The sequence below is a fragment of the Lissotriton helveticus genome, chromosome 7 (assembly GCF_964261635.1).
Source record: "Lissotriton helveticus chromosome 7, aLisHel1.1, whole genome shotgun sequence".
Classification (NCBI taxonomy): domain Eukaryota; kingdom Metazoa; phylum Chordata; class Amphibia; order Caudata; family Salamandridae; genus Lissotriton; species Lissotriton helveticus.
This window is the reverse complement of record NC_136068.1, coordinates 1008814738-1008829208: the sequence shown is the minus strand read 5'-3', so window position 1 is coordinate 1008829208 and position 14471 is coordinate 1008814738. Positions and strand designations below refer to the sequence as shown.

The following is a 14471-nucleotide window of genomic DNA, read 5'->3' as shown; positions in this document are numbered from 1 at the left end:
CAAGACAAGTAAAAAGCCAACCAATGGTAAGCAATCAGCAGGTTCTAAGTCAGTATGTTCTTGATAAGCACACAATGTCTTGCAAGTGACATCGCATGCGTGGTCTAGCAGGCTCGACCTAAAAAGGCAACTGGAAGCAAATCACAATTTAAAAGGTCACCTAAATTATAAGCAAAATTGTTGTTTTTATGGATAATATACAAAACAAAATTTCAAGAGCCCACTTTGAAAAAAACGTGGTCACTGAAGAGGAGGGAATTGCTTACGGAGATATGCACAAGCTCTGTGCAGTTACTCAAAGTGATGGGTAAGTGGGTTGACATTGCTGTGGTGGGCAGAAGCAAAATATGAACAATCCAACAAACCTATGGATTAAGAGTGCAGACTAAGAGCCCTCTATGCATGTATATTACGTATACTATCCATGCCCCACCCCAACCCAACAATCTCCTGCAGGATCTGTTGCCAACCCTGGACATGAGGCTCGCTAGATTAGCACTTTCCACTGCGGCCCTGGTTAGCTTGCAAGTGAACTACTTACTTCACTTTAAGACTCAAACATCTGACAAATTCCGAATCACTTGCATGATTGGAAGGACTGCTGCAATGTATTCTACAGAGGCGTCCGAAAAATAGTCACAGCAGGACTGCATGTACTACAAATCCAGGCAGCCAGTGTGTGTCTACTCATGGAAATGAGACATTAAGCTAGCCCTTTTAGGGTAACTCTGGAATACAGTGACATTTAGCCCGACACAAGGTGTCTTGTACCGAGTGTTTAAAGTCCAATTAAGATGGATCAAGCAGACCGGATCAGGCAAGAATAATTTTGCTCTTTTAAAAAAAAGTGTTTAGTATGGATATTTCTCCCTGCCAACCACCACTTGCATCCTTAGGTATACAGACAGGGGTGTGGAATTCCTATAGCCCGACGCCCAGGACATTAAGGGTCAAGGGCAACACGTTTTCATGTGCATTTTGTCCTTGGGACAAGTAGGACCAACCCTCGCCAGCACATACGCTTTGGTTGCCAATTTATAGTACCACATTGTATATCAGGGTGGGGCATTGTCTGAAGTTTAGGTAATACTTGTGTACCTGTGTTAATGCAGTTTGAACTTGTATTTATGGTTCATTAAGGCAAAGCCTTTATTATTAGTGTGAGCACTAAGTAAATGTTGTTAACACGGACTGCACAACAGTGGTTCCAGTATAAAAATGTGTACACAGGTTTTCAAAGTTTAGCAATATGAGGCTATGCTTAATGCTCCCAGAATGCTCTCCGATTAGATTCAAATAATTGCAGAAGCTTGAAAGCAAGATTGATGATTCTTTGCTTTCAAAATAAAATGTTCACAAAAATGCAAATAGAAAAAAAACATTTAGCTAAACTACTGTAAAATTTTAGGTACCATTTCTTTGCAGCCTCGTTTAGTAAAAAGTGTTGATGTATGCTAGCATTTCCCAAATATTTTCATAATGGAAAATCAGTGTAACCAGTTTTAATAAGATTATGGGGCGCGAAACACAAACTAGCATTGGCAAAGCCAGTAGGTCTGAAATTGGTGGTCAGCCTTTTCGTTTTGTCAATGTGTCTTGATTTGGCATGCTTTTGGTAAAACCTTATTGGTGTGGGAGCTGCCTGGCCCTCAACATTATAACAAACATTGGCAAAAGCAAAACTTGTTTTTGGTCTCAAGGCACACATTGCCACAATAGTTCCTTGCACTGAACAAAACTACTTTGTGTGCCAATATGCTCCTTATGAAAAAGCAGAATACGGTCACTCACAGTGAAGCCAGCCAATAGACACAGACAGAATTGTATTGAACACAAAAGGTCATGGTTAATGGCAGACCTAATTAGGGGCCAAATTATTAATAAAAGTCTCAAAAGTGCACCCGTGGTATACGTCCTTGCATTAAGTGCAGATTTATGGCGTTTGTGAATTCATAAGAATTTACAGAAGTAGGACAAGAAATAGTCGTCCTAGAAAATATTTGTTGACTGCATTTAAGCATGACCAAATATGCATGTGTAGATTTGCTCATGCAAAAATCTGTTGAGTGAAGAAATTTTACGTCTGCCATTGTCAGGAGTACATTTTCAACATTTCTCAGTATGGTAAAAGATTAGAGAAGCGTTGGGGAAACCCTTACAAATATATAAGTTTATAGGTTTGCATAGACTCAAAAGGGCATTCCAACCCCTGGAACCTTTGCTTACCACTACCTTCAGACCCAGTATGTAGATCTGAGGAAACGTGACAAAATAAGGGAAGGAATATGCTACTTACCAGTATGCATCTGTTCTTGGCATAGAGGGCTGAAGAGTGGAACATTTATGAATAGATCGCCATCTGGTGTTGGGCTCGGATGATTGCACTTGTTTTTCTCTTGTAGAAGTCTTTTGTAGTCACGAGACTGGTGACTCCTCCCTTGGGTGATAGTGCGCATGGGCATCGGCTCCATCCTTAGATTGTTTTGCCATAGTAGGGTTAGATGGAGTAGTATGATAGAATACAGAAAGAGATTGCCATGTAAGTGTATCTAAATAAGATAATGTTGGAACAGACAGGTTTCCAGGTAGGGAGGGCATATACCACTCTGCAGCCCTCTATGCCAAGAACAGATGCATACTGGTAAGTAGCATATTCCGTTCGAGGCACATGGGCTGCAGATGGTACATTTATGAATAGATTACACAGCAGTTACCTCCCTAGCGGTGGTCACCAGTGTCTGTTGCAACAGTTTGAAATAAAGCTTTTAATACAGCCTGGCCCACTCTTGCTTGTTGTGTTGCCTGCACGTCAACACATTAGTGTTTTGTGAAGGTATGCGGTGTAGACCAAGTTGCTGCTTTGCATATGTCATCTAGGGGAATGTTCCCTAAGAATGGCATAGATGCCCCTAGTTAGCGTGTAGAATGAGCTCTAGGGGGAACAGTTAATGTTCTTTGCTTTAATGTAACATATTTGTATACATTTTATAATCCACCTGGCAATGCCTGCTTTAGAGATAGGGTTGCCTTTATGTGTTGGGGAAAACGCTACAAATAGTTGTTTAGTTTTTCTGAAAGTTTGAGTTCTTTCTATGTAATATAATATTGCCCTTTTGACATCTAGTGTATGTAGGGCCCTCTATGCTACCGTCTGTGGTTTTGGAAAGAAGACTGGTAGTTCCACTGGTTGATTGATGTGGAATGCTGACATTACTTTAGGTAAGAACTTTGGGTTTGTTCTAAGAACCACTTTATTTTGGTGTAGTTGTAGAAATGGTTCTTGTAGTGTTAATGCCTGTAACTCACTTACTCTCCTAAGGGAGGTAACGGCTATAAGGAAGGCCACTTTCCAAGTGAGAAATTGTATTTCACACCTATGCATAGGTTCAAAAGGTGGTCCCATTAGTCTGGTGAGTACTATGTGAAGGTTCCAGACTGGGGAAGGTGGTAGTCTTGGTAGAATAACTCTGGAGTTCTTCCATGAAAGCCTTAATTGCGGGTACCTTAAACAGGGATAGATGTTGCCTGTTTTGCAGGTATGCTGCGATCGCTGCAAGATGTACTCTAATGGAAGTGTAAGCAAGGTTACATTGCTGTAAGTGCAGTAAGTAGCAAATAATATTTTGTGTAGATGCGTCCGGAGCGTTGATGTTACAGTATACAGCAAACCTTTTCCACTTTGCTGAATAGCAGGCTCTGGTGGTGGGACGTCTTGCTTGCTTAATTTCCATACAGTTTGGAGGTAAATTTAAGTATCCAAATTCTAAGACCTCAGGAGCCAGATCGCTAGGTTCAGTTGTTTGGGATCTGGGTGCATTATTTCTCCATGGTTCTGTGTAAGGTGCATGGGTGAGATTCTTAATTTTTGGTGTGGCACCTGTGAGAGTTGTAGGAGCGTGGTGAACCACGGCTGCCGTGCCCACGTTGGTGCTACTAGTATCATGGTCATTGAATGCTGTTGCAGTTTTCGAACCACTAATGGAATTAGTGGGAGAGGGGGAAAAGCGTATGCAAATTTGTTGGACCAATTTATCCATAATGCATTGCCCTGCGACAGGTGGTGTGGGTACCTGGATGCGAAGCTTTGGCATTTTGCGTTCTGATGAGTGGCAAAGAGATCTATCTCCGGTTGTCCCCATCTGTGGAAGAATAGCTGCAGTATTTGGTTGTGCAGTTCCCATTCGTGTATTTGTTCCGACTCTCTGCTTAAGATGTCTGCTATCGGATTTTGAACTCCTGGTAGGTGTTCTGCTAACAGATATATGTTTTGAGGAATGGCCCATCTCCAAATTTCTTGCGCTAGTCTGGATAGTTGGAGAGTTGGAAAGTCCCCTTTCTTCAGTAAAGGAAGTACCTGTTGGAGCGTGACCATGTGGAAATGTTCCGAATTTATGTATGCATTGAGAGGTCGGAGGTCTAGTATTGGTCTTAGAGATCCTAATTCCCAAAAAAGACGGAAGTATAGAGAGTATACTCCTGTTCCCTGTTGATGTTGTGGAACCTTCTCTATGGCATGCTTTTGTAGCAGTGATAGTACTTCCTGTTTTAATATTGTTAGATGATCTTTACTCATTGGACGCTCTCTGGGGGGGATGTTTGGTGGGGTAGACGTGAGTTCTAGGCAATAACCATGTTGGATAATTTGTCTCACCCACCTGTCTGATGTGATGTTTTCCCAGACAGGTAGGAACTGTGATAGGCGTCCCCCGACCGGTGTTGCATGGTCTGGGGAGGACTGTATGAAGTCACTGTTTTGGGGTAGGAGAGTTGCGGTTGTTGTTTCTGCGACCTCTACCCTTGTTGTTGTTACCTCTGCAACTACCTCTAGAATTCCCTCTGGGTGACGTTGGTGTAAAAGAGGTTGATTGCTGGCTTGTGCCTGTATTCTTTGATCCGCCTCTATTAGGTGGACCTACGAAAGGAACCTCTCTGAGCTGGCTGTTGCAATGCTCCCATTGACTTGGCCGTTTGTGTCCTTTTTCATTTTTTATAACGCCTCATCTGTACCTGAGTCGAAGAGTGTTTTCCCATCAAAAGGCTAGTTCAATAAAGAAGTTTGTACCTCCTGTTTGAACCCTGAGACCCTGAGCCATGCATGTCTTCTTAACATGATACTGGTGTTTATGGATCTTGCCGCAGTGTCTGCTGCGTCTAAGGCGCACTTAATGGAAGTGTTAGTTATTATCTTCCCTTCTTGTATCAGCTGATCTGCCCTTTTTTGATGTTCCTTAGGGAGATGTGTAATGAGTTTTTCTAACTCATCATAATGAGCTCTATCATAACGTGCAAGTAGTTTTTGCTATGTGCCAGCTGTTTGCTGCTTGGGATGTGTCAGACTTTAAAGGATACTCTTTAGTAGCTGCACGGGAACAGAGATGCTTACTCCCGAATCCACCCAAGGGCAGTAGCCTAGAGCTCATATACTTCGAGACTCCAATCTACTACCCCAGAGGGAAGGGGGAAATTGGATAAAATAATAAACAACAAGAAGAGATCCTCTTGGATGGCCCCACTCGTCAGTCCGACCTGCAGACTGCTTCTGGCTTGAACCCTGAAGGGAAAAATCACAGTTAGCCTTGTACTTCTATCTATGCTCTACCTTTCCCTATTATCTGTTCTAATTCTCATCTACCATTACTTCCAAGAGTCTTGCCCTCTCTTCTATTTTCTTGTAGGCACAGGGCGTGACTGAGCTTCTCTGTATTTAGTTTTCCTGTAATTCACAATTGCATTTCTTATTATTTTCTCTATACTCCCTACTAGCTTTTAACTTCAAAACCTTACTCCACTCACTTCTTGCCTGTCCTCCTCCTCCGCTATCCTAGGTGCCTTTTCTCTGCTTTCTTGGATTCTTCGGCAAACTGTAATACAAGTACACTATTATATTATTTGGTTACCCTCCTAGACTAATAGTATTTAATTGGTGTTATGTCTAGTATTCTAACTTACTTATTGTCTCTCGTTTTTAGTCCTTGCTTATGTCCTCTTATTAGTTCCTGTACCTATCATCTGTTTTACTTGTTTCTTTTAGGTTATCTCCCACTGCCTGCTTCAGACTGTTGCCTTTTTCGTCGCTTTATTCAGAAATATCTAGGTAGGTACTTAGCATCAGTCTTAGACACTTTTTACTGCCTCTGTAACCATAAAACACAATTGTCACTTATCTTCGTCTTCTTTTTTTTTCTTGCAGGAAATGTGCTCAACTCTGGTGATTTATTTAACCGCCCTGGAATTCGCTCTCTCTCCTGCTGCCAAAACACTGCGGACGTCTTCGAGGCTTCCCGTCAGACGCGAAGCTTCGGTAATTATTTCGAGTGAATGCCCCCTTGGAATTTTGCTACTTTAACTGCCGGGAAAACTAAGAAACGGTAATAGGGGCTTAACTAAGGTTCCGTTTCGTGACTAACTTAATTCTCCTCAGAAAATACTTCGAGCTCTACTGAAAACACTCCTTCTCCTGAAAATATCGTTAGTGAAGTGCGCAGCCCTCTGTCACCGCACACCCCACCTGGACTCCGCTAAATTGCTAAACACTGGACAGCTGACCGCGGCCCAAACCGGCGGCCATCTTAAGGTTCCGTTTTTTTACGCTTTCGGACCAGGAACCCACAGTCGGTTTGATTTTAGCTTGACAGCTCCGCACATGAGTTATTACCGCGACTTGTGGATTAAGGGTTCTGACAGGATGCTACTCTTTTGCCAGAGGCATCTATTAACTTGGACTCCTTGTCAGGAGGAGGAGCTTCTCCTGCTGTTAGTGAGTTTGCCATCTTACGAGCGTTTGAGACTACTAACAAGTCCAAAGGTATTTGCCTCTTAATAAATACTGGGTGTTTAGGGGCTCTCTTATATTTGTCAATTCTTGGGTTTAACACCCTAGTCCTCACCGGGTCTCTGAATATGTCTGATGTGTGAGTGAGGAGACCCTTAAGCATCGGTAGGGTCCCTGAAGATTTTTGTGCAGCAGGTAGTGTTTCTAAAAGGAAATCTTGTCCCCATTCCCTGTGTCACTTTCTACATCTGTTTGAGGTGTAGATGGGCGTGGTGTAGAAGGTGGAGGAATAGCTGGCGGAGAAGAGGGTGTGTCCATAGGCTGTGGAGAAAGGGGAGGAGTTGTATTTGTCCCCACTGTTCTCTTCTTATGAGGAGGAGCTTTGTCCTCCAACTGTTGAGTCTTCCTCTTTTTAGGTAGTTGTGTCACCACCTTGCCAGTTTGTGGATCAATGAACAAAGTCTTTTGTTTTGGATCTGTTTGTTGCTCCTGTGTCGGTACCGAAGTCTTTGGGTCCGAAAGGTGCTTTTGCTTCTGTGTCTCGGTGTTATGTATTTTCGGCACCAAGAGTTTGCTAGAGTCCGATTTTTTCGGTGTCGAGGGAGTCTTCGATGTCGAAGCATGTTTCGGTTTCGACATGGAATGTTTCGACTGCACGCTCTCCTTGGTATGGAGCTTCGGTGTCGATGTCGACCGTTTCTCGGCTCCGACATAGTGGGAGGCCAAGTGTTTCGGTTTCGTTGCCGAGCCAGAAGGCGGGGCGTCGGAAACTTTTTTTCGGTTGTCTGACCGGGCTCGAAGGCAGGGTCGACACCAATCGGGGTCGGTGTTTTGGTAAAGGGACGCCGTCACTCACGGTTTGATGAACGTCGACTTCTTCGACTTCAGACTCGTCCGCTTCCAACCCCGACCCGTTCTCTTCTTCTTCCTCCTCAGGGTGTTGGACCTCGAACGGTTCTGGGATTGCATCTGACTCCATCCTCGACATCTCGTGTCTTCGGGCTCGACGGTTTCTAATAGTCGACTTGGAGGAGAAAGCCGCGCAGGCTTCACAGTCCCTGGATTTGTGGTCAGGTGATACAGATGTTACACACCTCGTGTAGGTCCTTGGTTGGGAATTTAGCACCACACGGACATTTTTTGAATGGAGTCCTTTTCATGGACTCCGGGCTGGACTACGTCGAGATAGGCCTCCCGGTCTCGTCGACGTAGAGTTGAAAATTTTTGTTGTTGACGTCGAAGCACGTCGAAATGGGAATGAACTTGCGATCGATAAACAATACCGTCGAATTGAAAAGGGAATACGCGCCGAAATATAGCTTCTTTCTCGAAGTCGATCCGGAGCGCTTCGATCCTCATCCGAAGCCGATGGCGGAAAAAAACAATCTAAGGATGGAGCCGATGCCCATGCGCACTATCACCCAAGGGAGGAGTCACCTGTCTCGTGACTACAAAAGACTTCTCCAAGAGAACAACAAGTGCAATCATCCGAGCCCAACACCAGATGGCGATCTATTCATAAATGTACCATCTGCAGCCTATATACCTCGAACTTGTTAGTACTCAAACCGTACTATGGTATGAGCCCTGGAATTATCAGAAAGACTATATCAGAGCTCTTAGATGAGATTCCTGCCATAATTTGTCGTTGTATTACATGGCAAAAAAGGGACAAGTGGAGTTTGTTACAGAACAAGTAGATTTATGAAGCAACTTGCCCCATGGACAAGTAGCTATTTTATTAAATTCCACACCCCTGTGCAGAGAATGGATAACTACCACAGAGGCGAGGAATAGCTTTGCGTAGAGTCCCTCTGTGCCACAGTCAACTCATTAACTAACAAGGTCGCTGAGAACCTTTGATAGCTCCTTGCTATAAAGTACAAAATCTCTAGATTTGGCCACATGTTTTGCATAAAGTAAAAGACTATTCAATAACATTGACGTGGTGACAGCCCACATGGAAAAGATGCAGACCAGATCGATATTCTGAAGACACCCTACACAATTTACGTGAGTCCGGTGCAATTAACTACAGTGCCACAGTGAAAAGGGATGCAAGAAAGATCAAGAAAAAGAAAACTGTTGAAGAAATTATGTATAAAGCAGCCAAGAAGAACAGCCATGTAGGCCAATATATATGGAAGGCAAGAATGGGGGGTACTAGTGCACGGTGATCCCTAGAGAAATTTAACTGATGGGGAAAAATACACTTATACAAAAAGGGCAAACTAAGCTTTCACACAGTGGTGGGCAAAGTTTTATACTTCCAATAGCACATTTAGAGAATTTCGACTTCTAAATTATGTGTGGGTGTCTTGCTAACTTTTACAGAACCCAATACTATTGACCAAAAAACCAATTTTTAGTAACAATGTTCACATACCCGTAAACATGTAATAAAGAATTGCACTTTGATGTGCACTAGTATGTTAAAACAGGGTAATCTAGTTCTGTTTTCACTGGGAACCATTAATCTGACCAGCTGTTTAGGTCTCAATGGTAAAGGGTGAGCTTGTGCTTTTAGAGTGTTCAAGGCTTATGAAACGTGCATGTGATACCAATACAATTTTACAAGTGGAAGGCCAGCACTGCTGCACTTACTATATAAGCAGGGATAGTTATGACTGTTAAATGAAAAAATACTTCCAAAGAGTCCAGCAAGAAGCTACACGGGGCAAAGCGAACCAATGCTCTACGCCCAGCTTTCCCCATCTCAGTCATGCAGTTGTAGAAATAAAGACCTTAAAGTGACAGTACCTTTGTTCCTTTCCTTGGGCGCGGAGGGTTTCCAGCTCTGACCACCTTTGCTGGCGCCAGGGGCTCTGAACAAAAGAAACATCGGTTAAACGGATTTAACAGTGGGGAAATCTCCTGGCACCAGCATACCTTCTCGCATCAACATTTCATATAAATTAAACAAGTTCTTGCGTGTTAGGCTTCAAAGATGTAAATCACTTTTCGGTTACAATCCATAGCATACTCCAGATAACAATTGAGCAAAAGTAGTAGTTATCAGCAGGTCTGCTGCAAGTACCTTTAAATAATGACAAACCAGTTGGAGCAATTTCAGTCACGTCCGATCTTTCTATTGCAGAACTTAATCAACTTCACGAACCACAATGCAATATTTGGGTTAGCAGTTTCATACAAAAAAAAAGATCGTGATGGAACGTGACAGCAGGCTGGGGTTAGTCTTTGGTAGACGTTGTGCTATGTAAACCAAATGTATGGAAGTTTCCTTCGGCGCCACTGGAGAAGGATAGAACATGCTGTTATTCGCATTTCATTTGTAATCGGTCCAAAAGGAAATACTACAAAAACGCACGTTACGCAAGCGTCTGATGGGTTCACATCTTTATAACTTGCAATTACCAAACTTGATATTGGGACCAATGAACCTAGAGATAATAAATAGTTATTTACTTAGACAAAAAGAGCGATATCAGTTCAAACATATCTTTTCTTTTGTAAAGCATAAGCACACAAGCAGTTGGGAGGGCCGGGACATGGAGGTTACACTGACAAGAGAGCAAGGTGCATGGACGTCATCAACAATCCCTGATCTAAGAACAAAAAAACGATGGATTTAACCCAGATCTGTGACGGGGGGTTAATGTTCGATTTCTTCACCATTCCGTCCACCATCTGTCTTTTTGCACTAAGTCACATCTCGACACCCTAAATAACTAGAGCGCAAATAATGTAGATGTGCATTGCTGGGTCCTACGTAATGCCAGTGCTCAAACCATGTCCTCTGACAGCTGGTGCGATTATGAAGCAATTACTTCACTCAGGAAACTTAGCAGGCTTCCGGTAGTCTCACCACGATCCCAAAAATAAAATTTACGGCAGCTTTTTTATGCAAATAAAGGCACTCCCGCTCGTTCTTGATTGGTAATGGAGCAGACCCTCGCCAGAAATCCGGGCAGGCACTACGACTACTTAATAAAAAATAAAAAAAACTTGTCACACTGGTTAGCCCCCCCCCCTTTCCGCCCCCCCCCCCCCCCCCCCCCCCAAACCCGGTTGGAGCCAAGAGGCAAGCTGTTCCTCCACAGGCACAGCAGGTCCCGCACCGAGAGCCTGCCAACAGGATCTACTTGACAGCGCTAGGATGGGTCCTCCCCTAGGGCACTCCCACTAGAGAAGAAAAGTAACAAAACATGTAAACGACCCGGCACATCTTTAGGAAGCAACTAACAGGTTTCAGAAAGCCATAAGACAGCAAACGTTGAAAAGAATTCGGACTTTCACTAGCGCCAAAGAACCCTCAAAGAATACCTCTTACCAAGTAAAAAGGTCGTTCAGTGGGTATCACTGAATTAGATCCAGTGTCGTGCCTATCTCCTCCTTAACGGCTAGGAGGGCTGTGGTGAAAGATGCATCCGTCACCCAGGTTAAGAGGTGAAACTCCCTCATGCATTAGTACTATTTTGGGCTCGCTTTTTTGTTCTAATATGAGGTTTTGTCGATTTACCGGCTGATGAAAACATTCAGTTGCAGGTAACAGTTCCACGTTATACGACTTGATTTGCATTGTAGGGCTTTAAAAAAGTTAAGAAAATCATCCACAAAGAACACAAATTGTGTTTAGGTTTTAAGGAATAAATATGCAGAAATCTTGAGTGCTATATTTGCAATGGCCATTCAGAACTTGAAGCTTCGGCGTACCAAAACATCCTGGCATCGGCGACAGTAGGAAAGGTTCAAATACCACGATTATATTCTCTTTTACCAATTGCACAAATCCATATGATCTCACCTACCCACAAACACATAGAGTATACACAATCAATCAATCAGGCGTTTGTAAGCGCAGCTACTCACCCGAGAGGGTCTCAAGGCGGCTCTGTAGGGTGCTTTGGTCATCTGAAAAGGCAAGTCTTGAGGTCCTTGCTGAACTTAAGCAGTGTAGGGCTTTCATGGAGGGGGAGGTCACTCCAGGCTTTGGCTGCGGGGCAGGAGAAGGACTTTCCACTCATTCTGCTCTTGTAGAGGTGTGTGAATGGTGGCCACAGAGGTCGGCTGATCTGAGGTTTCTCTTGGGTGCGTGGAAGGAGAAACAGTTGTTTAGGTATACTGGTGTGATGTTGTGAAGGGCCTTTTATGCATGCGTGAGGAACTTGAAGGTTAGTCTTTCGATGGGGAGCCAGTGGAGGTCGCAGAGGTGCTGGGAGATGTGGTTGCGGCGGGGGATGTACAGGATCAGTCTAGCTGCAGCGTTCTGGAGCTTGCAAAGGAGTTTTTGTTGATTCCGGCATACAGGGTGTTGCCGTAGTCCAATCGACTAGTGATGAGGGCGTGTGTGACAGTTTTTCTGGATTCGGAGGGGATCCATCTGAACATCTTCCGGAGTATGCGGAGGGTGTTGAAGCAGGCAGAGGATACAGCGTTGATCTGGCAGTTTATGGTGAGTGAGGAGTCCAGTATCAGGGCTCGAAAAATTCACTCGACCGCTCGCATTTGCGAGTCAGATTAATTCAGGACCAGCTATTTTTAGGTCCTACTCGCCCTTTCTAGCGAGTAGAAATACAAACTGACACTTGACCTCTGCCTCTGAAAGCAGAGGAAATGTGACAAGATAGCAAGATTTAAAGGCATCTTTATTGCTCACAAAGTAAAAGAGCAATAAAAATGCTTTTAAATCTTGTTAACTTGTCACATTTGCTCTGCTTTCAGAGTTAGAGGTCAAGTGCATTTCAGTTAGGGCGAGGAGATTTTGTAGATTACTAGACCAGCAGGTCTAGTGCATTTTTAATGAATTTTCAAGCCCTGAGTATAATGCAGGTTTCGTGCATGGTCTGTTGGGGGATGGGGGGATCCTGAGGGCAGGAGGCCACCAGGTGTTGTCCCATGCTTAGGAGGTGGACTTTTCTTGGAGTTGTTTCAGGCAGCTGTCCTTCATCCAGGTGGCAACGGCTTCCATCCCTTCTTGGAAGTTGTGCCTGGTGATGTTGGGATCCTTGGGAGGAAGAGGATGAGCTGGGTGTCGTCAGCGCAGGAGACTATGTTGAACCCGTGGTTTTGGACGACAATTGCGAGGGGGGCCATATAGACATTGGCAGTGTGGGGCTGAGGGAGGATGTCTGGGGTACTCCACATCTGGTCTTTGTTGGTTCTGAGAGGTAGGGTGGAAGCCAGACTAACTGACTAACTGAGTTCTGCCTGTTAGAAATGAGCATATCAATTTTACAGAATGATCTTGGAAACCAGCATTATGGAGTCTGGTGGCTAGTGTGAGGTGAGAGACTGTGTCCAACACTAAGTTTTGGCCACCTTGCCTATCCTGGAAGGCTAACAGGCATGAGAGCAAAACCAAACATTGTCATATAAAAAGGTATTAGACATGCCAAAGCACACTCAGAGCACTTTAACACCTGGAATTTAACCTCGCAAGCATGGACTTAGCATACAAAAAAGACAATTACTACTTCCAGGTGAGTCGAGCCGACCCAGAGCCCCTGTGTGGTGCCCTTGTGGCATGTTCTCGGACAAGGCAAGTGCATGGAACTAGCCGCTTCAACATTAAAACTGGATCGAACATCTGACGGCTCTCCAAATCAGCAATGCACAGCTAAAAAGCAAAGTAAAGGCACAAGCTAAGGGGGCCCGAGGGATTTTGACCTAACCAAGGCAAGATGCATTAGAGGTGCAGAGGAGCTTGTAATATCCCATGAAACCTTTCTTTGCCAACCATACTGGAGAGCAGCAATTGGAAAGCATGCATTTAAGAATATTTTATCATTTAGGCTACTGAATACACCCATCAGGGAGTGCAGAGCACTCTGGAATAACTGGGACCCGGCACAGGAACAATGTAGGCTGTGTAACCACCACTCCAAATCAGTTGCCCAAATCGTATGCTGCTGCCCAAGTTCATCACAACGGAGACACAGGTACCTGAGACCTATCGTTATGAAACATAAGATCATGCAAGGAAACACTACTATTCATATATACATCTTTCCCTCAAAAAGTCCTAGCACAGGTCAGCAAATTCTTTTCGGAAGCAGGCAGAATACTACGAGAGTCTGGATCATTAGGGGGATGGATGATCATACAAAATCCTCTATGGAACCCCCTCTGTCCCGAACGACAGAACCCAGCAAAACTGCAGCACTTGGACCTGGCATCAACATGCCTATTCGAACGACCTTGCATATGCCACTTGCCATCCATTTAAAGACTCTGGTACCATCCCTCTCCAGACGGAGAGACGTTGAAGTCCAGACCGGGTTTTCCGCCAATGCCGTAAGCCGCATACCCGCGAGTGCAGCGAGGAGCCGCTGCCGCCACCACCATTGTGCCCCTAACGCTGGCATTTGACCCCATTTATCAGCAGAGTGAAGCCCCCTGGAGCCCCCAGAGGCATGGTGCGGCACAGCTGCGAAAGTTCACGCTCTGTGCTGTGTCCAGAGAGCGGGTGCCGGGAGGTGAGGAGAGGAGTCGCCGCCGCGAGTTGAGGCGGTCGAGGCAGTTACTGGGGGTACGTTACTTTCGGGCAGTCTCACGGCCCCTTGCTCCTTCTCCCTGCCTTGCTTTGTTTTTAGGTGTCTGGGGAGTGATTGGACGGCGCTGGGACTGCTGGCACTTCACAATATTCTGGCTAAGGGCTCTCTATTTGTGTCACAATCTTTGTGTTGCATCTCTAAATACTCCTCGAGCTGGGGTTATTGAATTCCCTTTGGATCCTCTG

General features: G+C 44.6%; 1 protein-coding gene across 2 annotated transcripts in view; it reads right to left on the bottom strand.

Annotated features, from left to right (window-relative positions):
• LARP1 (La ribonucleoprotein 1, translational regulator) overlaps positions 1 to 14471 on the bottom strand; it is a 915090-nt gene that overhangs the window by 719570 nt on the left and 181049 nt on the right. For both annotated transcript variants that reach the window (XM_078653680.1, XM_078653681.1), the window contains exon 2: positions 9533 to 9597. In XM_078653680.1, the coding sequence (XP_078509806.1) occupies positions 9533 to 9597 (65 nt within the window). The remainder of the gene's footprint in view (positions 1 to 9532; positions 9598 to 14471) is intronic.